At 43.1% G+C, this 24,195-nt stretch overlaps 2 protein-coding genes across 4 annotated transcripts in view; one reads left to right on the forward strand and one right to left on the reverse strand.

The window, feature by feature from the left end:
- The window catches only part of UBR7 (ubiquitin protein ligase E3 component n-recognin 7), a 10,730-nt gene extending 823 nt beyond the window's left edge, over positions 1–9,907 (forward strand). The window contains exons 2-11 of the mRNA XM_041472132.1: positions 107–240; positions 385–445; positions 1,550–1,645; positions 2,749–2,802; positions 3,624–3,729; positions 4,774–4,958; positions 5,501–5,632; positions 6,010–6,172; positions 7,024–7,085; positions 7,867–9,907. Coding sequence (XP_041328066.1) covers positions 107–240; positions 385–445; positions 1,550–1,645; positions 2,749–2,802; positions 3,624–3,729; positions 4,774–4,958; positions 5,501–5,632; positions 6,010–6,172; positions 7,024–7,085; positions 7,867–7,959 — 1,086 coding nt within the window. The 3' untranslated portion in view covers positions 7,960–9,907. The remainder of the gene's footprint in view (positions 1–106; positions 241–384; positions 446–1,549; positions 1,646–2,748; positions 2,803–3,623; positions 3,730–4,773; positions 4,959–5,500; positions 5,633–6,009; positions 6,173–7,023; positions 7,086–7,866) is intronic.
- Positions 9,908–11,258: 1,351 nt separating this feature from the next.
- Positions 11,259–24,195, reverse strand: part of BTBD7 (BTB domain containing 7) — a 51,708-nt gene continuing 38,771 nt past the window's right edge. For all 3 annotated transcript variants that reach the window (XM_041471817.1, XM_041471815.1, XM_041471816.1), the window contains 4 exons: positions 22,609–22,798; positions 19,107–19,285; positions 18,026–18,454; positions 11,259–16,216 (listed from right to left, as the gene is read on the reverse strand). In XM_041471817.1, the coding sequence (XP_041327751.1) occupies positions 15,401–16,216; positions 18,026–18,454; positions 19,107–19,285; positions 22,609–22,798 (1,614 nt within the window). In that variant the 3' untranslated portion in view covers positions 11,259–15,400. The remainder of the gene's footprint in view (positions 16,217–18,025; positions 18,455–19,106; positions 19,286–22,608; positions 22,799–24,195) is intronic.

The raw sequence follows: 24,195 nt of genomic DNA on the forward strand, positions 1-24,195 counted from the left end.
GGGGCCCGGGGGCGAGGCCCGGGGGCGAGGCGGGGCGGCCCAGCCCTGCCCTGCCCTGCCCTGCCCTGCCCTGCCCTCACGCCGCGGCCGGTCGGTGTCTCCGCAGGGCGCCGTGAAGCGGCAGGCGCTGTACGCCTGCAGCACCTGCACGCCGCCCGGCGCCGAGCCCGCGGGGATCTGCCTGGCCTGCAGCTACGAGTGCCACGGCACCCACCGCCTCTTCGAGCTCTACACCAAGAGGTACGGGCGCGGGGGCGGGAGCGGCCGTGTAGGAGCCTCACAGCTCTCGCGGCTCCTGGTAAACTGCTGGGAATTGTTAGGAATACGAAACCCAGCGTGTTCTCACTTTATATAAACCCTGAAACGCTACGTTTTTCTCTCCAGGAATTTCCGCTGTGACTGTGGAAATAGCAAGTTCAAAAATCTGCAGTGCAAGTTACTCCCGGTAAGTTTCAGACAGGTTTCAGGCATTCGGACTCAAAATAACAGCCTTGGGAGGTTGATGTCTTGCCTCAGCCAGTGCTCACTCATGCGACGCCTCCAGTCTTCCTAGGGAGTTAAAAAAGGTGGGAATATTACAGCAAGGAATAAAACTGTTGAGGGACCAAAGGGAAATGCTGGGAGCAGAAGGAACATTTGATCCTTGTCATCCATGAGTGCAGCAGTTCTGCATCCATGGTCAGCACGCTTCCAGAAGCAGATTGTGGTGTTTCTGCACTAATACCTCTCATTAGCTTTAAGCTGTTTCAGAATAATCTTTTGGGATGCAATTTTGCAGTCGCATTAAGAAACTTTAAGGCTGTGCTGCTGTCAGGGGGACAGTTCCCTTTCCTTCTTTGTGATGGCATTAGTACCCTTATAGTTTGTCACCAGAGTCTACTGATGTGATGTTTTTTTACTGTATTAAGCTGCCTATACTTTTGTACTTTTGTGGGCATTTTGAACTTTTCAAGTAACTAGCAATCTGAATCTTCTGGGAAACGGCAACAGGATGCTTGGTTTGATTGCACTGGTGCTCCCAGGATAATAGCAGTCCAAACATTGAAACAGACAGTGGTTTTGTGTATGCCTGGTTTGTTCTGGGAGAATTGAAATGGATCCAGAGCTAGTCAGCAAAGTCACGGTGCAGTGATCCCTACAGAGACACCTGTGACAATTTTAAGATGTTCCATTTCTCATTTGAGTCAATGAAATGGATCACATGGTTGTTCTTCTGCTTCAGTTCAGTGAAAATTCAATTGTACAGGTTAAGTGAGCTTCAGCAGCTGTCTGTTAATCTCTCTGACACTGCAGTTGCCATTTGCTACAAGGGTGAGCAGACTGTTTTTCCTCTTTAGTTTTGAACTTTAGCATTCCTCATGTGCCCTGTCTGCTGCTCAGTGTAAAACAGAGGTGTTTGGAGAGTATCTTTCTTTTTGTTTGTTCAGGCTGATGAAAATAATGATGGTTTTAGGAATTCGGGGGGAACAGAAATGGCTGTCTTTTGTCATTTACTGTATTTTGTTTTTTACTGTGTTGTCTTTTGAGACTTTTTCCCCTTTTCTCCTAGGAAAAAGGCAAGGTGAATTCAGGAAATAAATATAATGACAATTTCTATGGATTGTACTGTATATGTAAAAGACCTTACCCTGATCCTGAAGATGAGGTAAGAAATACAAAATCCAGTAGTAATCATACATAGATGGTGTTTATGGTAGACACTGTGTAAAGGGTGATCATTGAGCGGCTTTTCAAGGAAGATCCCCCTTCAAGAAATCTTATGTTCCATATTGGTTTGCATACATTGTGTGAAGTAATTACTTGATAATTTTTTTAAATGGTAAAGTATGTTTATGCTGTAGAGACAGATGAGGAGGCAAGTCATCATTTGGACAATATGGTGCTGAAGTTGCAGACTTCCCCTAGGAGACAGGGTTATCATAACCTTGAGAAATGTGGTCTAGTGCAGAATAAAAGCATTGCACGTGTTAGGAGAGACCAGAATGTGCTTCCCCGTGCCTGCAGAAATGCTCTGGGAAGACTTCTGGGATGAGGAGAGTCTGTCCTGTCCTGTAGCACTAGCTACAGTCCTGGATGGTAGCCAGAACACTTATTTATCTCTCTGAAACACTAAAACACAGCACTGGCTTTGCACATGTGTGCTGTTGTTTGCAGTCACAGGAATCAGGTGTTTTAAAGAGCAGGGAAGGCACAAATCTTTCAAATACAAAAAGAAAAGCATTTTATAAGCTCCCCTCTCTCAAGTTCAGAGAGAGATAAAAACATTTCTGAAGAAACATTTCTGAATAATTAATAGTTGTTTCATAACAAAGTACTTCATACTGTCCTGTATGGTGGCCAGTTAAGTTTGGTTCTGGCATCTTCACTGACCTGATGACAGTGAATATCAGTATCTTTCTTCTGCTGAGCTGTCTGTTCATGCATTTCTGCTTATAGGAAGAAGGATACCAGTAGTGTATTAACTTCTATCAGCTTTCTGTGAGAAAGTCTTGCCCTGCTGGGAAGACTGGTTTTGTAGTAACAAATGGGATTTCACAGCCTCAGTCATATGAGAGGTGACATGTGCTGTTGAACCTGGGGAAGCAAACTGACTAACAAAGCACTTACTACTTACTAATGGCAGCTCCCTGTGAGGGGTGAAGAGGGAAATGCAGTTCACTGAGCAGCATTTGCATGATACTGCAGTTTGAGACTGGTGAGAGATTCTGGAGGTTGCTATTAATGCTAATAATATGATTGTTCATCTAGATTCCAGATGAGATGATCCAGTGCATAGTTTGTGAAGACTGGTTCCATGGAAGGGTAAGGAAGCTCATAAATAGCAGAACTGCCGTTTGCACAGGATCGAGTTGGTGGTGGTTAGGTTTGTATGGTAATTCTTACTTGGGAAGTTTGCTGTATTTCTCAAAAGAGATTATTACAGGAGTTCCAAGGCATTTGTTTTCAGCTTATGCAAAGGAGCATTGAAGGTCTAATCTTGCACTGCTGTCCACTCCAGTTAAAAAATACTGGGAAGAGTCCTACCTTTTTGAAGGTTACCACTGCAGAATAAAGTAATAACTTTATAACTGTCTCTTTAATTAGAAAACTCTAATCAGCATAGCTGGTGAGGAAAAGATTCTTGCTGAGGCACATCATTATCAAGTACCTAAATAGTTCTTCCTTCAAAAGAATGCCTTTAAAACTCTTATTTCCTTTAAGTAGCAAGGAGCAGACTGTGCTGTTCATTCTTGATTTCAAACTTTGGGGAAGCAGCCAAGCACTGTAGTGGGTGCCCTACTTAATGGGTAAGCATTAAGGATTCAGCCTCTTGTGCCTTGAAGGGCACAAGTGAAATTCCATGCTTGAAATTGCAGGATCAAAGAGGAAAAAGAATACGATTGGCTTCAATTATGGGTTCTCATAGGTAAACTTCTTTTGTATTAAGTGTATGAATGAAGTGTGTTGTGCTGCATACTATGACCTTTGCAGGAATGCTTTTTCAGAAGAAAGCCACTAAGTGCTTTTAATTGCCCAAAGAGTTCTCATCAATTTATGGACAGCTTTGGGACTGAATTCTTCTGAAGTTCAGTATGTGATCAATATAGATGCTTCACTTCTGTGTGCTTACTTCTTTCTGACAGCATCTTGGTGCAGTTCCCCCTGAAAGTGGAGACTTCCATGAAATGGTGTGCCAGGCCTGCATGAAACGTTGCCATTTCCTATGGGCTTATGCATCACAATTAGCAGGTAAAGAAAGTTAAGAGATCTGAGCCAGTAAATTTTTTTCTGAGCATGTATTTCTCATACATGGTTGGTTAATGACATAACACTGGTTATAAGTGGTTGGAAAAATGATACTCATTAATTATATTGGACAGTCACCTTCAGCAGCAAAACATGTGGTGTGGCAGTAAGTTGTGTAAAAAAAAAAAAGCAGTTTTCATTCTTAAATCTTGATTCAGTGCTGCTCGCTTTTAGTTACTTTATCAAAGATGTCTAGCACAAAATGGATGAAGATTTAATATTTGAGTCAAGGAACTTAATTTCTAAACTGGATCAAAGAACTGAAGAGCCATCCTAAGGGAAGCAGCGAGACAAACACTTCTTACAGATGCTCTGAGTAGCAAAGAGTGAATGATAGAGTGAGCTGAAACGGATATGTTTAACATTAATCGGAGTAGGGCTGGGGCTGTGCTCAGGACACACGTTCCCTGTGGTCACACCAGCTCTGTGGACTTAAAAGAATAGATTACTTGAATTCTGTAGAAACAGCTAGTTTATAATAGTCTCCTAAAAATTCTGCTTGTATTAACTGCTGAGAGATTTCTTGTATGCCCAAAATGTCAATGGTATTTTCAAGGATGGCTACCTGGAGTCCTTTTCCTTCTATGTAAATAGTACAGAATGGGGCGTTTGTCTGGTTTTAGTTTTCCTCCTTCTAATCAGCTTTGTCACAGGGCACGTACTTGAATTGGCATCAAAACAGATGTTTTAAATAAACAAGAGATTAGTGTAGTTAATATGGTGGTGTTTTTGAGGTATGTTTGGAGAAGATGAAAAACTGACACAGTCACATGACAAGCTCGTGTCAGTTACTGAAACTGTGATAGCTAGCAAGAGGTGTCAAGGACAAGCATCTTAGTAGAGAACTCTGACATACCCTCTTCCCTCTCCTAGGGATTAGATTTTGGGAAGCAGAATGTTTTATAATAGGAGAAGCTGAGAGAATATCTGTAGTGGCCTGTATCTTTTCTAGCACAGTATTTTTAATTGTGGGTATGTATCTTCCAGTTCCTCCTTTGACCAAAACGAGCTCCCTTGAAGATGAAGGGGTTGTCCTGAAGGTAGAGGAAAGTGAAGAGCAGAAGAAAGAAATAAAAAAAGAAAGTGGAGTGGAACACCATGACACAAAGGAGGAAAAGCAATCGGAACAATTTAATGAACCATCCACTAGCTCTGGTTCTGCCTGTCCTGAGGTAAAATGTACCTTCTGTTCTGGCCTGCGCATCTTTATCCTGCTGATAGTCGAAGTGAAGCCCACCTCACTCTGTACAGGCTCTGGGAGGGGGTGTTCAGTCTGTTCTCTTGTTCCTCTTCAGTCGCTGACATTTCAGACCTGCAGTCTCTGTGGAGCACAGCCTGAGCTGTGCAGCGGGGCTGTTGAGAGGTGTGATGTCTGTTTGCAGATGGGCTATATCTGTCCCTTCTCAGCCACCTGGCCAGTACACTGAGGTGACTTCTGTTTGTTCCAATATGTGGTGTAGCTGCCCTTGCATGATGGTCCAGCTCTGAGTTCTTAAATACTTACAGTTATTGCAGTAAATTTCTACAGAAATTTCCCATGGAAGTTGCTGAAACCACATCAGAATTCTCATGTGGATAGTAATATAGGTTGTTTATAAAAATAAATGTGTTTGAGACAGAAGAAAATGCTTGTCTAAGAGAAGGACATGCCAGAAAGAACAGGGTCTCTTTGAAGTGATGTTATAAAGTACTGAACACTCTCATTTTAATTCAGGTAGTTACTAAGAGCGAAGAGCCAGTCTGCAAGCTGAAAGAGCTCCAAAGCAAGCCATTTGTAAAAAAAGATACTGCCACCTTTTGGCCATCGAACTGGAGGAGCAAATTATGCACTTGTGAAGACTGTTTGGTATGTATGTTCTCTTCATTACCATCAGAGATGTGGGGCAGGCAGGGAGGAGCTCCCAGACAATCACTGAGGAGATTTAGGTAAAATCTGTATTAATATTCTTAATGCTGAAACCTCCCTTCATTCCACATAAAGATTAACACTGAATCCTGTAGAGTTAATATAGCAGGAAAGGGCTTCTAAATGTTTGTATTTTCTTTGCTGCTTTAATCCAGTATTGCTTGGAAGTTGTTTTGAGGAGATTCTGAAACAATCTGGATACAGATTCACATTATTATTTTTATTGTTGTTATTTGTGATACTGAACACAACAAGGAGTGGGGGAGAGCACCTCCATCTGAGAAGTTTTGTCACATCAGTTTTACTTTATTCTCCAGAAAATGTATTCAGAGCTTGAAGTCCAGTTCCTGACAGATGAATGCGACACTGTCTTGGCTTATGAAAATAAGGGTACCAGTGACCAAGAGACAGAGAGGAGAGATCCTTTAATGGACACCCTTAACAGTATGAACAGAGTCCAGCAAGTGGAACTCATCTGTGGTAAATACAATTTCATTTTTAGAGTCTCCCTTAACACACTTCAACTGAACAGTTTGCTGCAAAGGATTGATTTCAGGCCTTGCAGTGTAGTGTCAAACTATTTTTGAAGTAACACGCAGACAACTGTATGACAGGTTGCACACCTCAGTCAGGATTGGTCCTCTCTGGCCCATCATTACAACTTAAATTTACAGTGAGACACTGGATGGTGTGTGAACTTTCATCCTGTTTAACATCTTAGGTACTGTAATGATAGTGATTTATTGTAACATGAATATTTAAACATTAATTTGAACTTCTGCTGTCTGGCTGATTTATCTTACCCTGTTCTGTTGTTTGTCAGTCTCCTGTTGGCTGGGGAGTGCCAGCCAGGTGTCCCCTGTAGCTCTGCTGCAGAGCACAGTGACAAGGCAGTGCTGAGGTGTTTCATACCTGGAGCTGTGTTTCTGTCCTCCAGTCAGGGCTCAGCACTCTGGCAAGGACAGTGTCCCAGTCCCGAGTTGCAGGCTGGGCTGTCCCAGCACGACCCACACATGCTTTTGTGGGGGGAAGCTGGGAGCAGGGCCAGTTTAAAGTAACTTCAGTTGCTTGTACTAATTCACTCACTGATCTCTGTACCTTTCTCTGAAATCAACCCAAACAGACACTCACACTACATAGGTTAGTCTCATAAATTATTAGGCTTCTCATGTTTACATTATTATTATTTATAATCTAATTCAAACCTAGATTTGTCTGAAGTAAACCTAACAAATGACAAGAGGAAGTAGAACGAGTTGTGTTCTTGAGCCTATGTTAAACTAAATCTGGGTATCTTACCGTTTTTTCTTTGCCTTTGCTTTGCCATCCAGAATACAATGATTTAAAGACAGAACTGACTGACTATCTCAGGAGGTTTGCAGATGAGGGAACGGTAAGGTGCAACTTCCAGAATCTGTTTGCCAGAAAATGTGTTTTAAAGAACTGCTGAGGGCTGGGTGGTGAATACCATGATGTTCTGTTGTAATGTTTTTTCTTGTCTCTTGGAGTTGCTGGTACTACAATAGAAATCTGAAATCCCTTATTTCATTTGATTTTAACAATTCCTTAATAATATTGTTGAGAGATAATGGGAGCTTTACAGAAATCTGTCTGCAAGGTACTGAGAGCAGTTGTTAGATTAAAATGAAACTTCTGTTGCTCTAGGTAAGATATTCAGGGAGAAAAGCTCTTTCTGGTTTTTCTTAGATTGAATCTAAACCCTTAGAAGAATAAGGACTGACTATGATTGTCAGTCTTGTCAGTTGTTTTCCTGCGGGTGCAGGCATGCCATTTTTCAGTAACACATTTTGTTGGCTGATTTGCTGTATTGCCATTCTTAGTTGCATTGGAATGACCCTGAAGCGAGCTAGTGAAAATGCTGCTTTGTGTTAAATTTTCTGATGATAAAAGCAAGAGGTCAGAGTCATTAAAATATCATTGGAAGCTTTGCTCCACGTCTTTGTTCAGCCTTTGGGGAACTAATTTCCCTCTTTGTGTTATCTACAATAGAATTTGGGCATTAGTCCTCTCCTTCGGGTGCAACAGGAAAGCTGTACCAGAGAAATTTCAGGGTATTTGCTTTCCTGTGCTTTGTGTATTATGTGTGGAGATAAAACAGGATCCTTTAATTAAGCTCTTGCACCACAACTTGGGTTTCATGCTGCTTTTTCTAGGTGGTTAAAAGAGAAGACATTCAGCACTTCTTTGAAGAATTTCAGTCTCGGAAAAGGCGACGGACTAACCGGATGCAGTACTACTGTAGTTAGACTGAGAGGGTTTGGGTCTGAAAGGACACATGGCAAAACAATGTTCACTGGCAAACAGAAAAGGCATCTTCAGTTTTTGGCTTCTCATCAAAATCCAGCTGTCCAACAAACATCATCATTTTGTCTTATACGTCCTTCATTTGTAGCACCTAAAACATGTTCTTAACAAATCCTTACATTGCACTTAGAGGGATTTCAGTACCGATGGACTTGGCATTCCCGGGAAAGCCGGCCTTGTCTCCAGGGGAGGAGGGCGGGTACCGGAGCAGCGTGTCCTGCTGCTTCCCGTTCGCCGCTCCCCTGGGTACTGCCGGGGCCTGGAGCCGTGCCTGCGCTAAACCCGCCCTGCCCAGCCCTGCCCTCGGTGGCAGGGAGCCGCTGCCGGCTTGCCTGCTCGAATGGCTCTGCCTCCTGCCTTGGGGCTGCAGCGATTCCGGTGTGGGCCCCAGCACCAAGGAGCTGCCTGCTCCTGCCCTGCCGCGGCTCCGCAGGCGCCGGGCTGTGGCTGTGGCTGAACCAGCGCTGCTGCCTGCCCGCTCCCGCTGCGGAAACGCTCCCCGGGCTGCTCACAAATGGGAAAGCAGAGCTTAGGCTTGATGCAACAGAGTGTTCTGTCTGGTTTTATACATTAAAAAACCTTATTTCTAGTATTGGAGAGGGATGATTTCTGTGGTAAAAAAAGTTTCGGATGATCTTAATTTGTTCATCAGAACATAAACAAGAGCTAGGAAGAGGTACTAAATTACAAACTAAGCGTCGGGGGGTTTGTTATATGCTTTGATTTTAAAAACTAGCCTACAGCAAATTCTTCTACTTTATAAATGTTGCTGAAAACACTGCAGCATCCTGGTATTTTGCTACAGTATGGAATGTTCTTTTTATAACCACTGTGATAATCATGGGACAGGAGATGTTTCACTGACTTTTAAGACTACATGTAGCTGCAATTAAAAATTAAGATTTTGTAAGTTTGGAGCCTAATGTAGTTAGACCCCCAAAACATACTAAATTTCTAGTTTTTGAGAATTTCTATATCCTGGGGTACTATTCTGCTTCCATGTTAATGGTTTTTGAAAAGCAAAGTAGACTTATCATGTTCACTATTAACTGTTTCTGACCATTTTATTTACAAACAGTAGTTTAGCATAGATACTCAGCTGAGCAGTTTCATAGAACATAGACTATGCTGAGTTGGAAGGGACCCATCAGGATCATCACATCCAACTCCCTGGCCTGCACAGGACCATCCCCATGAGTCACACCATGTGCCCAGGAGCATTGTCCAAGCACTTCTTGAATTCTGTCAGGCTGGTGCTGTGACCACTGCCCTGGGGAGCCTGTTCAGTGCCCAGCCACCCTCTGGGAGAAGAACCTTTCTCTGACATCCAACCTAAACTGCTCCTGACACAACTTCAGGCCATTCCCTCAGTCCTGCCTGTCACTGGGCACCACAGAGAGGAGATCAGTGTCTGCCCCTCCTCTTCCCCTCACAGGAGGATGTAACTGCAGCGGGGTCTCCCTCAGTCTCCCCCAGGCTGAGCAGACCAAGTGACCTCAGCCCCTCCTCACACGGCTTCCCCTCCAGGCCCTTCACCATCCTTGTGGCCTCCTTTGGACACTCTCTGACAGCTTTGTATCTGTTTTATATTGTGGTGCCCAGAACTGCCCCCAGCACTCGGGGTGAGGCCGCCCCAGTGCAGAGCAGAGCAGGACAATGCCCTCCCTCGCCTGCCTGGTGATGCTGGGCTGAAGCACCCCAGGACACGGGTGGCCCTCCTGACTGCCAGGGCACTGCTGACTCATGCTCAATGCGTCATCGACCCTCAGGGCCCTTTCCTATTTGCTTTTAAATTTAACTCTGGGTATTGTACATGCTCTTTTTTTGGTAGCAACTGTTACAGGAGCTGTAACTGCACATCTAACTACATTATAAAAAGATTAAAAGAACTGTTCACTGTGTACTGTCTTGTTTTCTCTCAGTGCTGCTGTAGTGTTTTGTTTCCATCCTCGATCCAGGAAGACGCAGGGAGCCCAGTGATGACCTGTTAGATAAGCCACCAAGGTGTATAATGGGGGCTAGTCAAACCCAGGATTTCTGGACCCAGGTGTGAAATAAGGGATGGCAGCCTGCTGGCAAGTGCAGTTTAGAGCAGGACAGGGTCATGTTTCCTCTGTGTTGCAGTTTCTGTAATTTACTGAAGAAGTGGGGGAGAGGGTACCCAAAGGCAATTGTGTCTTCCACAGGAAATAAAAAAAGTGAAAGGCCCCAGTGATCACAGAAATGCTTTAAGGCCCAGTGCCAGCCTTGCTGTGCTTGAGAAAATACAGCAGTGATGGAAGGAGTGAGTTCAAGTGTAGAATTCCTGTGGCTCCAGTTGCAGAGCACAGGCCCAGAACTGACCATGAGCACTGTCCACTCCTGGCATCAGCCTGACACTGAAGCAGGGTCCACCTGAAGGGACTCAGCTCCAAGTCTCCCTTTCCCAAGCAAAAAGCCTCCCCTTAGCAAACAGACATCAGGCATCCTCCTCTCCTCTGAGCTGAGGCTGGCAGGCTTAGAAGCACTGTTGCAAAGTGACAGCCTGTAAGAAAAAATGTTAAAATTGTCTAATTTAGGAAGCTCCCAGACCTCATCTTCCTGGGTGTGGGAGTGAAGGTGTCAGTAATTAACATGTGGGACCACACAGTTCTCCCTCTCCTAAGCCACCTGTGCTCCGTGTCAGGATGTAACCCACAGTATTTTGCCCTCATACACCAGAGTGGGACCAGCAAGTGGCCAGATGACACTTCTGAACTTTAGTCACTGCCTGAAGCAGTGAGGCACTTGTTTCTGAGACACAGATGTAATGAATTGTCAGCTGGAATAGTTGGCAGGGAAACTTCAGCCTGGGAATGCTGGGTACTGAACATATCTGTCCCGCTGCTGTGAAGAGAAAATGAACACACGCTTCCTTGCAGCCAGGGCTGCGGCCCAAGGCCCAGCTCTAAGCAGCCCTACTGCCTTTCACAAGGCATGGCCTCAGTTAGGCTCCAGCCACAACTCACAGAACTACTTCACTGAAATGCTCTTCACTTGTATTGACTGCCTGATCAGAGTGACTAATGTCAAATCCCTCTTTTACACTGGCTGGTGTCACATCTTTGGTGTTCACAGCATTATCGTGTTATCGTGCCCCTTTTTTCCCAAAAGCCTTTTCACTTTATTGCTGGGCTCCTTTCCCCCGGCCCCGGCCACTGCAGCCTGGGTGAGCAGGGCAGGGTGCTGGGTGCAGCTCAGGGGAAGCAGCCACACAACCACGTTCTATACAAGCCATTTATTTGAAATGCCAACTATACGTAGGATAAAGTCAGTGTTACATGCTTCTCAGCAACAGTAGAAAAATAGAACCAGTGAAAACCTTTTTACAACTGTAATGGTACTCAAAAGAGAAATGTATTGTTTTACAATGCATCACACAAGACTAGAATTCAAGTTTGGAGGTACCTAAATAAAAATACTATTTTTTTTAAAAAAACACTATGTACAATTGAAGCGTAAACAAGTTTTACAAAGTACTGGTTATGCAGGTTGTAGAAAAAACACTTGCATAGGACATGAAGTCAGTTTAAGAAAGTTTTCTGAGCCTTTAGCATTGAAGGCACTTGACTTTATACCAGTAACAACACAAGGACAAGAAACAAATTCTTAACACTGCCAAGGGCAGGGCTGCCTTCTGGCAGTACAGGTAATTACAGAAACCCCAAATGCGGTTTTACACGTTTCCCTCTAAGCTGTTCCCTGCATCCAGCAGGGCTCAGCACCACCTCTACCATAGAAGCATAGAATTATTAGAACAGTGCCTCAAACAGCATTAGTGTTCTTTCAAAAAAAAAAAAAAGAAAAAAAAACAAAAAACCAAAACCCAGAAACACAACCAAACAAAAAACCCATACAAAACACCCAACCCCCCCCTTGCCCCCCACCCCTTTCCCAAACCCAAACCAAAGGAACCACTAAAGACGTACATCTGGGACATTATGGGACCAAAACCCAAGGCTTACAAGTACAGGTGGCCACAGCCTTAATTTTCGTAAGTGAAAATCCTTAAGAACAGGAAAATACAACATGAAACTGCCAATCAACACAGCAGTTACTAATACACAACTACAGTAATTCTGTGGAACAACGAAACATTTCAAAGGAAGAATGTGTTTTAGGAATTAAGTTATTCACCCACATACTAAGGAAAAGAGGAGTTGGGTTTGGGGAAAGGGGAATAAGACCTTTTTGCATGTTGCTCACTAAATGCAAGTCTGAGCTCTCTTTAACAGAACAAGGAGCATGAGTCTCCCTCATTCAAAAAAACAATGTTTATACCTCTATCCTCAAGCAAAATAGTCAATAATCTGTCATTTCCATCTAATTTATAGAAGGAAAAGGTGTCAATTTCCAGCCTAATCAGAAAGTGCTTCATGTAAACAAGGAGCTTCTGCACCAAAGTTTCAGTAGACAGAGAACAAGGAGTAGCAGGTAGCACAGGTACGTGTGGTGTGCAAGTGAGATGTAGGATGAACACTGGCTTCTGAATAATGCTGCCATGAAAAACGGTCTCACCCCTCTGCACATCCCAAGTAGGAAATCCTGCTCTGGAGTACAAAAATAAAGTTCCAGTAATACAAGAAATCCTTCTTTTCCACTTCAAACCAGCTGCTGTTAGCTGCCATCTTCACCCCAGTTCAAAATATGCAAGTGAAAACACAGATTGTCTATATGGCCTGATTGTCTTTGTGGCCTCTTAAGGACTTGTCTTTCATTCTGCATCTACTTTTAAACACTTTATTCATCCTTTTTTTAATACTGCACAGCTCCTGAGACTTCAGAAACAATTTTGTATTCTAAAACGCAGACATGTCCTCCCTAGAGGCATTTCTCACCAGCTTATTCCAAAGCCAAAGAATTTCATGATTTCCTTCAAACCAGAACCTCAGAACTTCTCATCTTCATCAGCCACACCCCACCTAAATGTCAAGCTTTCAAGTTCTATCTGTATATCTCAGCCCCACCTCTGCCCAAGTACACAGTGCCACATCAAACTATGATAATCAAAATAGTTTTCCTGAAGTACATCTCTCAGTTTTAGGCAAAACCATTGAGAATAATAAGTTTTCTGAGGGCAGCTGTAATTTTTTAGTAGTTAAGCTGCCAACACATACATGATGCAAGTCCAGAGAGTTTCAGGGTTCTTGTGTGTGCTGAAAGGTACTGGTTCTACTGAGCTGGTCTCATGCTGGTGAGGATGAGACCTCCGTGTGCGGTTAGAGCTACACAGCCAGACAGCGCTGTGCTCAACTCTTCAGGAGAAACCCAACGAGCCTCAGCCCCTTCACCTGCAGCAGCACCACCCCCCACTGACATCTTCTTGCATTTAACAGTGTTCTGCACCACAGTCCATGGAAATCCCACAGATGGGTGATGAAGCCAGGACCACCCAGTGCCTTGACTGTGGGCAAAAATTCAAGATTAAAAAAAGCTGACAGAGGAAAAAAAAATCTCCCCTCACCCACATCACCTGCAGAGTTTAGGCAAGTTTCTGCTCCAGCCCTACACCATGCTGTCCATGGCTGCATCTCAAAAGGAGCACCTGCGACACCACCACGGAAGCAGGTCTATAGATGTGTCTGCAGTAGACACAGAGTTGATGGGTTCAAAGACCCATAACTTAATTCATCTAGAAGCTATCTGGTAGTTTGCAAATGCAGTGTTCAATATATTTCAGTAACACTGTGTTGCTACTAGGCCCTCCATACTTTAATGAAACACATTAGGTAAGAATTTGCCATAAACTAAAACCAAAAGTAAAGTCGCAGCAAGATTTCTGTTAAACAGTATTAAGCACTTTGAGCTGCAGGACACAAATCAACCTAACCTTAAAGCAGTCCTTAGGTCACACTTGGAACTACAGTTTTCTGCTACAGGGAAACTCATTACAGAAACTGCATTTAACGCCCCACCAAACAGGACCTTACCAGCAATCACTACTCTGCAGTGGCATCAATGAATGCAATGAATCTGTTGTTAGAACTGCACCATGAGTATTAAGGATGTACTTCGTAATTGTAACCCTTCCCCTGGCGCTCTGCTGAACTCCGCCCCAGTGGTGGGAGCCAGCCCGGACCAGCATCCTTCCCTCCTCACATCCTGTTAACAGGGCAATCTCATTTCTGTGCTTTCAAAAAGCAAATCAGGCAATGGAGGTGAAATTTAAGAGTGCCAAAGTGTGGCGATGCTGAAGCAGCGACTCTTCACTTGGATTCTGCTCACAGAACAGCTGCACCTGTGGGGCCAGCACCACGTGAGGCCAGGTAAGGAACACTGTCACCGAGAGTGAAGCCCTTTTGTAAGCACAGGCAGGAGAAAGCAAGGCCATGGGCTGTCAGCCCAGCACCACTGGGGAAGGAAACCCTCCCACGTGTTCAGGCAACAGCGAAGGTTCCGTGCCTCGTCTTCCTGACACTCCACAAGCTAGCAGGAATCCGCTCATCTGGTCTTTGCCTACCCACGGATGAGCAGCTGGAAGAACAAGTAATTACTGTAATTTTTACAGTATTTCTAGATTTATTTCTAAATGGGCAAATCAGCAATTCTAGTCTGTCTAGTAAGCTTCCTGCTTCCAGGTGATCATGGAGTCCTCCACGGTCACAGTCGAAACAAAAGTAAACAGACCTGTACTGTCATATTCCAGTGAATTTCACAGGAATTTGGATTCCTAAATATCCCTCTGGATTTTTAAAACCCCAAATATAATTCTTGAAGTGGGTTTGCTATGTATCTAAAGGTAAGACCAGCTGCCAGAACTTTTTAAACAAAATATTAGACTGGATTCTTGCCATAGTCGTAAAAATCAGGAAGATTTCAATTTAAACAAACAAAAAAAAAATCCAACTAAAAATGTAGGTTTTTTGATGTGCTGTTCTTTGGAATTCCTATAATTAAAAAATAAATGCGCTGTTATTATCTCATAAGAAAATACATTTCATAATGTGCAACCCAATGCACATAGAGAATCAGCATGTGAAAGGGTAAATGCAAAAGTATGAAAATACAGTCCTTTAAATGTGACATTAAAGTTTAACATATTAGTACAAAACTAATACACTAAAATAGATGTACAGGTGCAAAAGGCTACCAGGTTGTAGAAAAAAAGGTACCAGTTTCTGTTTTTTTAAAAGGCTTAATTAAATCTGCTCCAAAAAAAACTGCAACAAAATAAACCCAGAAGCAGCATTAAAACCAAACTGATAACATGCTGTCTCTAATAAAGCAATGTATGTACAAAACAAGTGAGCAAAGCTGAATTTTTCTGCTGGCATGAAAGAATTTCTCTGACAGAAGTCAGGCCAAAAGTTGCAAGGAATGGGATGTTTACAACTCTTAGGCACAGAGAAATAGTGGAGGTTACTTTCATAGGGCAGATTTTTTGTACAGGAAGTCTGGTTTGTTTGGAGACCTCCTTCCTCTGCTTACTCCATCTTCCCTTTCCAAATCTGCATTTCTCTGTGCTCCATGTTCCAATGGCTCATCATCTGCCAGTCTCCTACTGGGTCTCTCTTCTGGCACGTCAGAGTTGTATGCAGAGAGTGAAGGTCTGTTGGAGGTTAGCCCATAGGTTAAATCCGTTTCCATTTTTGTTCTTCCCCTGACGTGAACAGGGCCATTCCCAGCATTCTCCTGGGTAGCCAGTGCCAAATCCAGTCTCTGGGGAGGCTGTTCTAAGACATCAAGGTGTATTGGCTCATTCTTTTGCCTGTGTTGATGCCCATCTTGTGAGAGCAGGTACTCCCTCCTAGAATCCTCTTGCTTTTTAGGAGATATCTGGGAAGGCAGATAGGCTGACTTTAAGCCACTTGGTGATGCCTTATTGTGGCTGTACAAATCTGGGCCAAAATAAATGCCTGGTGAAGGTGAAGGACTGTGCCTGTTGGGTGCTGGAGTAGAGGGTCTGCATGCAGCATTAGAGAAGTCATAGAAGTCAGGATATTCCTGCGGATTTTCTCGAGCATCTATTTTTTGCTCTATTGCATGTTTTTTCCGAGAAGTAGGCATGTGTCTGTTCTGAATGCATGAAATGTGCTGGGGTGGGCCAGGCCCTACCTCTGTAACTGCCTGGCTCAGCTCCGTGTCCACCGTGAGCTCTGGTAATCTTCTGTCTTTCAAAGACATTGCTGACACACCCATTGCGATGTCTGGCATCAGATCATTTAGCAGGGGCTGAGTACACTGAAAAAGAAAATAAATTGGTCCATGGAAACAAAGACAAGAGCTAAACACAAACTGCATTTAGGGTGGTTTTTGTAATTCAAAAAGGCATTTTCTTAATCTACTTTAGTCTTGCCAACTTCAGCCTGCAAGTTTCCTGCACTGTTTAAAGAACACATCTATCCACCAACCTTCACGTTCCTGCTTCTTTCCTTCATGAAGCTGTTGTGTCACAATTACAGCTCCTCTTAAATGCATCTTGCCTTGAAAGTGCAGTTAAGGACAATGTAGTGCTGAATTTCTTAAAGGCAGGCCTGCTCTAAGCCATTTACAATTATCACACCAAACAAGGTACTTGGTGCAGAGCCTAACAAATGGTTTGTCACAGCACACAGTTCCAGTGCAGGGAAGCCACAACACACACATGTCATCACTACAGACACAACCCTTCTGCTTCCCCATTTTAAAGCAAGTAAACTGCAGGCATGTGTGTGCAGGACAGCCTCAGAGCTTGGGGGAGCATCAGTTACAGGACTCACTGGATCCACAGAGTACGTGAAAGCTGCTGTGCAGCATTCTTCCACCTATCCCATGCTTGCCTCAGTGCAGAATTGCTGATATGACAGACTTCCAGACAGAAGAGTGATAATTTCTACTTACATTTATCATTTCTCATGAAAGCAACTTTAGTAATCGTTAAGTAACTCACAAACTGCAGAAAGACTACAGAACAAAAATATCCTCTATATTAAGCGCATGCTCCCCCTTGCATTACTTATGGACATGTTCTGGCAGAAATACTTCTGACATGAAAAAGGTTACTATATAGTTTCCTTAGGGAAGTCAGTATTGATCAAAGGAGAGTGACATGCTATGAATCCCACCTTTGACCAAATAATGGCACACATTTCTAATATGAAGTTATATATTTTATTCTAAAATAGAAAAAGAAGTGCAATATATTTAAGACAATTGCTAATGGGCAGAAAATAAAATTACCAAATTCTTCATTCAGTACTTCCTGTATTTCATAAAGCTATGTCTTTATGGATATCTTATAGTCCATTGTTTTTATTGTATCATATTGTATTTCAGCAACTATAATGACTGCTTTTAAATGCTGTAACAAAGTTCTTTGTATCAGCAATTACCAATTTCTGCTTTCCAATTCCTTTTCAAATACTTCTCAGCTATAAAGCTTTCATACTCTTCACACATGTATAAAGGTAACCTGTTTACTTCAGACTACTTGCCTGTAAATAGCCAAAATATCCCCACTACTTCTACCTGTGAATTACAGTGTGCAGTCCACTACTGAAGATGGCTTATGCTTTTAGTGTAGTGCAAACTACATTTGCCACACAAGTGGTGGCTGAGGTCACTTGGTCTGTTCAGCCTAGAGGAGGCTGAGGGGAGACCCCACTGCAGTTACAACTACCTGTGAGCGGAAGAGGAGGGGCAGACACTGATCTCTTGTGACCAGCGACAGGAACCAAGAGGTTCTTCACCCAGAGGGTGGTTGGACACTGAAACAGACCCTGTGGGTCCCTTCCAACTCAGGATATTCTGTGATTCTATGATTTCAAAAGATTCCTGAGTGCCATTTGCCCCTCTAATAATGCTCATGCCCTGGAATGTTCGTTCTCCCAGAGACTAGGGCATGCCTTTGGGATAGACAATGCTGACAGTTTGGTAGAAAAACCTCCTAACCAACAAAGACACTGACTTTATTTAACAAAGCCAAGTTACTTCATCATAACCTCCAGTTCCTTCAATAAGGTACTTTGAGTGGCCAGAAATAGGCAAAAGAGGAGAAATCCCAACACTTACTACTTGTTTCTCAGCTGCCATCACTGCTGCTGCAGCCGCCACCGTTTGGCGCCCCAGAGCCGCGGTGTTGGTGCAGTCGGGAGGCGCTGCCTTTGCGCCGGGCAGGTAAACAGGAGGGGCGGCTTTGGGGGCGGTCCGCGAGTGGAACAGCGAGTGGTTACACGGGTAAGAAAAGGAACGCGAGGGATGTTGACTTGGCACCCTTTGTTTCCAGCCCACTTTGAACTGGTTGTGAATAGGAGTTGCTGGTGGGTGGTATGGAGGTGGAGGAGGGGGCAATGGTGGATGGAAGGCCACAAAAGAGTCCAGTTCTGTAAACATGGTTTCTGCAGTGGGAGTGCTGTTGATACGACATCGTCCAGGCTGTCTCACTGTCAGCAGTGGGCTTTCATCCCCAAATCGCTCATCAGGAAAGAATTTGTGAGGATTCTGCAGAAGTAAAAACCACAGCATGTTACAAGACAAAGTAGGAAATCTTCGAGAAAAATCTCCCCACCTAACACTCTCAGAAACATGTTAATACTGTAAGTGCCTGGCTGTGCTACATACAAACTCACCAACACTCAAGGTGACTACAGCTACCATGCAAAATGGATTGGGGTTTTTTAAAATAGGACAAGAACCATCAGAGTTCTTAAGTCACTGTAAGTTGACCAACAAATGCATTTGCATTAGCACCAGTGTATAAACAGAAGAGGAATTTTCAGTTTCCCAGTCCTGACATGTACTGTGCAGACCTACAGCATAAGTTACCATTTTTTCTCCTCTCTTTCTAAAGAACAAATAATAATCTAAGTTTCAAGTTATGCTTCCACTGTTCTCATCAACTCTTTTTAGCAGTTTTATTTTGTCCCCAAAATTTGTGTCAATAAGAGCCTCCTGAATGGCAATGACTCTTGAGAAAACTACATACACACTGCACTTAGAGCTTTATAAAATCACATACATCAAATGCAACTGCTGTTTGCACTGGACAGTCACACACGCATTTCAAAGCACTTGTGTGTATATACAGCAAGTACTCCTATTGCAGAGTACACAATCGAGTCCCTTCCTGTTCTTACACAGCCACCCTTCATACCTGCAGGAGCTCAGCAGCAGCATCAGAAAGCCCAAATTCCCGCAGCACACGGATCTGGATCTCGTAACTGACGGTGGCGCCTTCCCCGCAGTTCAGAGCGTAGGCTCGCTGCACCTGCTCGGTGTGGCGCAGCTCCTGCAGCCTCCTGATCATCTCTTTCACAACCAGGAGATTGGGAACTGCAGGGATAACACAGAATGGGGTGGGGATAAGACAGAGTCCTTTTTTTCAACTCTAAGACAGTAAGTTTGATTGCAATGGTTGGATTTATTCTGAAAGAGAAATCTAACATCAGGCTGCCTTGGCTTTTGCTTTTTTTAAGAAGCATTCTGCCAAGAACTGTTCAACTTAACACATGTTCCATGGACCATCATTAAGCCACATGGGATAACACGCATAATACAAATGATAAAAACATACACCCTTCTCTAGCTTCTGCTAGAATGAGCCCCAAATAGAGCTTTCTTTGTAAACCCCTTACGATGCAGGAATTCCATGATTTGAGGTGGGGGCAGGATATCTTGAATAACAACTGAATGTTCCCTCGTGAATTGCACAGGCCAAGAATTCATTGATTGTTTTTGGCATACACTTCATACTTCTAATGCAGTTCTATAATCAAAAGACCATAACACCAGTATGTAACTAGAGAAAGGGCATTTTACAAAAGTTACATGAACTGTAAGCCAACAAAAACCTGTTAAAATTATGTTGTTTTATGCAGTCATATTGAAATATTTTTTAAAAAACCATTCCAAAAGAAAGTCATGTATAATTTTGGGTATTTATCCTGTTGCAAAACTTCCTCATGCCACTTCTTACTGCTGTTTGATGATGAATGGTATTTCTCTGTGGTGTTTCTGTCCCAAGGAAAATGCACACAAACAGAGAAGAGAAATCCAGATCTCTGAGTGTGTAAGTCCTGGTGTCTGATCCTTCACCAGCTTTACAAGTGTTATGTATTACCATGACCAGATGTCTATAATGAAAGCTCATAAAAATTAAACAGATCATACAGCAAGAACAGTGTGAAAAGACATTTGCATTACAGAGGAGGAGAAACATCACACAGTTACAACTAGTCCCAATTTAATGATGTTTACATTGGTACATGAAGGAGAAGTATATGTACTGCAAAATATTTCCCACTTCAGTGGCATTCCTGCACTGAGAGGAGAGGGAAGGAACCCATTCTAACCAGTCTTCAAGGCTTGTAAATAAGTCCCCTACCCTCAACACACTTAAATTCTTCTGAAAAAACCTGGTTTAGCAGCCAGATGTTTAGCTACAGCCAGCATTTTGCTAATACTTAAAAAGCAGGATCTAAGAGAAGTCTGAAGCAGTTCTCCAAACTAGTAGGCATAAAAATGATAAAAGGTTTTCATTAAAAAATACTGTGTTCTCAAACCCTGGTTTGTTTTGGTTTTTTTTTTTTTTAATTATTATTCATGTGAAACACATGGAAGAAAGATTATGTATATAAAAAATACAATTATCTCAATTGCAAGATTTCTAATTCAGACTGAAACTGGAAAATGTGTAAAGAAACCCAACCACCTGCAGAACCTGGCCTCAAGTTAGAGCAGGCTTCAGCTGAACTCATTTTACAATAGTGCTGCAGGAAGAGCACTAGAACACACTGCCAGCAAGTTTGTGCAAAGAGTGCTCAGGCAAAGGGTCCAAGGAGAAGGCAGGGACAGAGGGGAGCAGCTGAGCTGTGAAGCACGCCCTGCTCTGAGCCCAGCCCAAGGGCCATGGAGCCCCCAGTGCTCCCTGTGCTCCATCTATGCTTCGGGATGGATTCCTGTACAAGTTAGAGGTTGGCACAGGCTTTACTCTCCTCACATTAACTGGGCCCCATCTGCCCATTCTAGCAAAAAGGCACTGGCAAGCCAATCAATTCTTTTGCTTAATTACAGGACTAAGCAAAGCAGACAGTTGCCAGGACACAATTCCTGCACTCCAGCTACTGGCCAGGCTCAGAGCTCCTATCTATGCTCAAATCAAGGGGCTGGCAATACTTCCTACCTGTTAAATTGTACAGAACCAAGAAGCAGGGGAGTTTCAGATTGGTCAAGATGTCTCATGCTTGCCAACAGAGCCAGTTTTTTTAAGAACATGAGAACTTTGGCAAAACATTGAAAACCTCTGAGAACCTATTGCCTTTCTCAAATTCTTTGGAAATTAGGATTGAGCATGGTGTTATCAAAGTCCTATCTTATATGAAATACTTTCTATTCAATTCATGCTAAGTATATTTACACTTTTCTAGGGAGGGAAGTCCAAGTACTATAATGCACTGCTGAGATGCCACGAGCTCCAGATTACTAAACAAACAATTGGTACTTTTATCAGATTTTTCAAACAGAAGTTCTCAGAAGCTCATTTTCAGCTTTATCAAGTTTCTTCCCAGACTAAAGAAGCAAACAGATCAAAACCAATCTACAAATTTTCCTAGAAATCTTATAACTAAACAGTGTTTCAAATCCTCCTAACACTTCAAATTAAATTCTCTTGCAGCAATTTCAATCCATTACTTTGGTCCTGGGTCTAGCATCTGTAAAAATAGTTTATCTACTTCCTTTCAACATAGCTGACTGAAGAGAGACCTAATTGATGTATGAGGAGCTTATAAAATGTGGAATGCCATAGGCACAGCATTTTCCTTCACTGAATTAAAATTTAATCTTGGTTATTTAGCTATCTAATCCTGTCCTCCAAAACATCCACAGACCCTACCAACTTGTCATCAGTTGCAAGCTTTGCCAGTCTTTTCTCTATGCACACTGAGTATTAGTGGGTCAGGGGAAAGGCAGGAAGAGCTAGGTGCTTTAGGAACCTCACTAGATAAATTCTTCCAGTCTGACACCAAAAGATCATACGCATAAATGACAAAATACATTTAGTACATGTTTTCCTGGCTTGCCTATGGGGAATGTCACACCAATCATCCTGAAGTCAGGAGAGGCCATATTTACTTGAGCCTATAAAAATGTACTCTGACACATTATTCCACAAGGAATTAAGTTGGTTTGGCTTCAAAGCTAAAGTGGATTTGGTAAATTGAAGTAAATGTGTTTTGAGTTCTCATTTCCAGTACTTTTCTTGCATACAGAGTTCAGCTGATTTCCTTACAAGTTATATTCTCTGGCTTTCGATTTTTGAAAGATATTTTCCAGACTCACAGATCTTACCTATATTGGACAACTGGTTTGTAGAAAACTGAGAACCCTATAGAAAATTCTGAGAATAGAGAGCCAGGCACCAGCAAGTGTTCTACTGTGTTTAACCAGTCCAAGGGTTTTGTTCTCCGACCAGATACTCTGCCATCAAAAACCAGTTAATGTCTTTAGGACAGACCAAAGCAGAAGGACTATTGCTGGTGCAGAACTAGTCTCCAAGGAAATGATGAAGTTCAATAACTGACACTCACTCCCCCCAGGCCCAAGCACCCACACACTCCCAGGAGCTCACTTGGCACAGGAAACAGTCAGGAGCTCACCTGGGATCTCGTTGGCTATAACTGAGGGAGGACTGCTCTGGTTAGTGCTGACTTGCTGGTGGGTGATCACGTGGCAGCACTGCGGCACCGCGTTGTTCACCATGTACAGCGTGTCGGGCACGTTGGACATCCGCACCATCCGCAGGCGCACCAGGTCGGTCTGCTCCACCATCATCTCATCCAGCACCGACTGCAACGACAGCCAGAGAGCCCCGTGGAGGTGCTGCACACACCCGCTGCCACTGCTGCCCACACAGCCCCAGCCACACCAGCCCAGCCATGACCACACCAGAGTAACTCTGTCAGGTCACAAACAACATCTGGCTTTTATCAGCGTTTTCTATTCCGTTTTCCAGGCATGATCATAGCTGAGTTTGAGCTAAGAGCAGGCAGGAGAACAGTCAGGGAAGGATGCTTTGTTTACTTTAACCTGTCAGATTAGAACTGATCTTCTCGAGGCCAGACCCTCTGGACTTAAGACAATTACTGCTTATGAGTCTCAACTTTTTGTGCCATTGAGTAGAAGGTACTAGCCTGAAAATGAAACATGTTTTCCTCAGACATCTAAAGAATAGAAAAGGATTTAGGCCTACACTCTGAAGATTCTTACTTAAGATCAAAATGAACTTATTTCAAAAAATGGTAGACTAGCAGGGGAGTAAAAAAAACCAAACAACAAAAACCACTCATTCACAATTTTTCATTTCACAACAGTTAAACTATGTACAGGAGGAGTAAAGTTACCAGAGACTACATATGAGAGTCCTCCCTCTAAGGGTAAAAAACCTTAAAATTATTTAAAAATACTAACACTGTAATATAAAACCAGTACTAACAAGCAGGAATTCTGACAGGGCTATAGGGGTTGTAAGAATGCACTCTTTACTTTGAATAAATACTAAAGCACTCCCATAGCATATACCTGGAAACTAAGAGTCAAAGCTTTTATCATATTTTGGTTAGTTTTAGCAATCCAAAATACAAAGAGAACATTTTAACCAGCTAGTCTTCCTTCGTTATTTTAGTGCCACTTGGTGCTCTCTAACTACTGTGCCCAAAATGCAAAGTAGTTTTATTTCTTCCCTTCCCTCACAGAGGACATCAACAGCATCTTATACCTTTAAAAAACATTTTCTCTCCTAGGCAGAGGCAATTTCTCTCCAAATTCACCAGAGCAGATGTCAGAGTTTGTAGGTGATGTGGATGTACACAGCTTCACCTAACCCTCAGGTTCTTTTGTCACCTGCACTGCTGGGACTCACAAGCTCTCAAGTCAGAGCCAATTGAAGTGGTGGCACTGGTCAGTGACACAAAAGGCTCCCATTCTGTCCACTAGAATGTGGCACACTCATTTCCCACACAGCACCATCTCCACCCTGCCACCATCCATCACCACCAGAGATGCTACAAGATCTTCAGCTTGACAGAGCTCATGCAAGAAATTAAATAGGAAAGCAACTGCTTGAGAGGGAAACAAAGAGGGAAACAAATTCATTCAAATTCGACACAGGATATTTATTCCATTTCGCGGAGGATCACAAGATTTTGGGTATGTTCTGATTTAAACAAGATGATGAAATATCAGTC

Source organism: Pyrgilauda ruficollis, unplaced genomic scaffold (genome assembly GCF_017590135.1).
Source record: "Pyrgilauda ruficollis isolate IOZ18807 unplaced genomic scaffold, ASM1759013v1 scaffold28, whole genome shotgun sequence".
In the NCBI taxonomy this organism is placed as follows: Eukaryota; Metazoa; Chordata; class Aves; order Passeriformes; family Passeridae; genus Pyrgilauda; species Pyrgilauda ruficollis.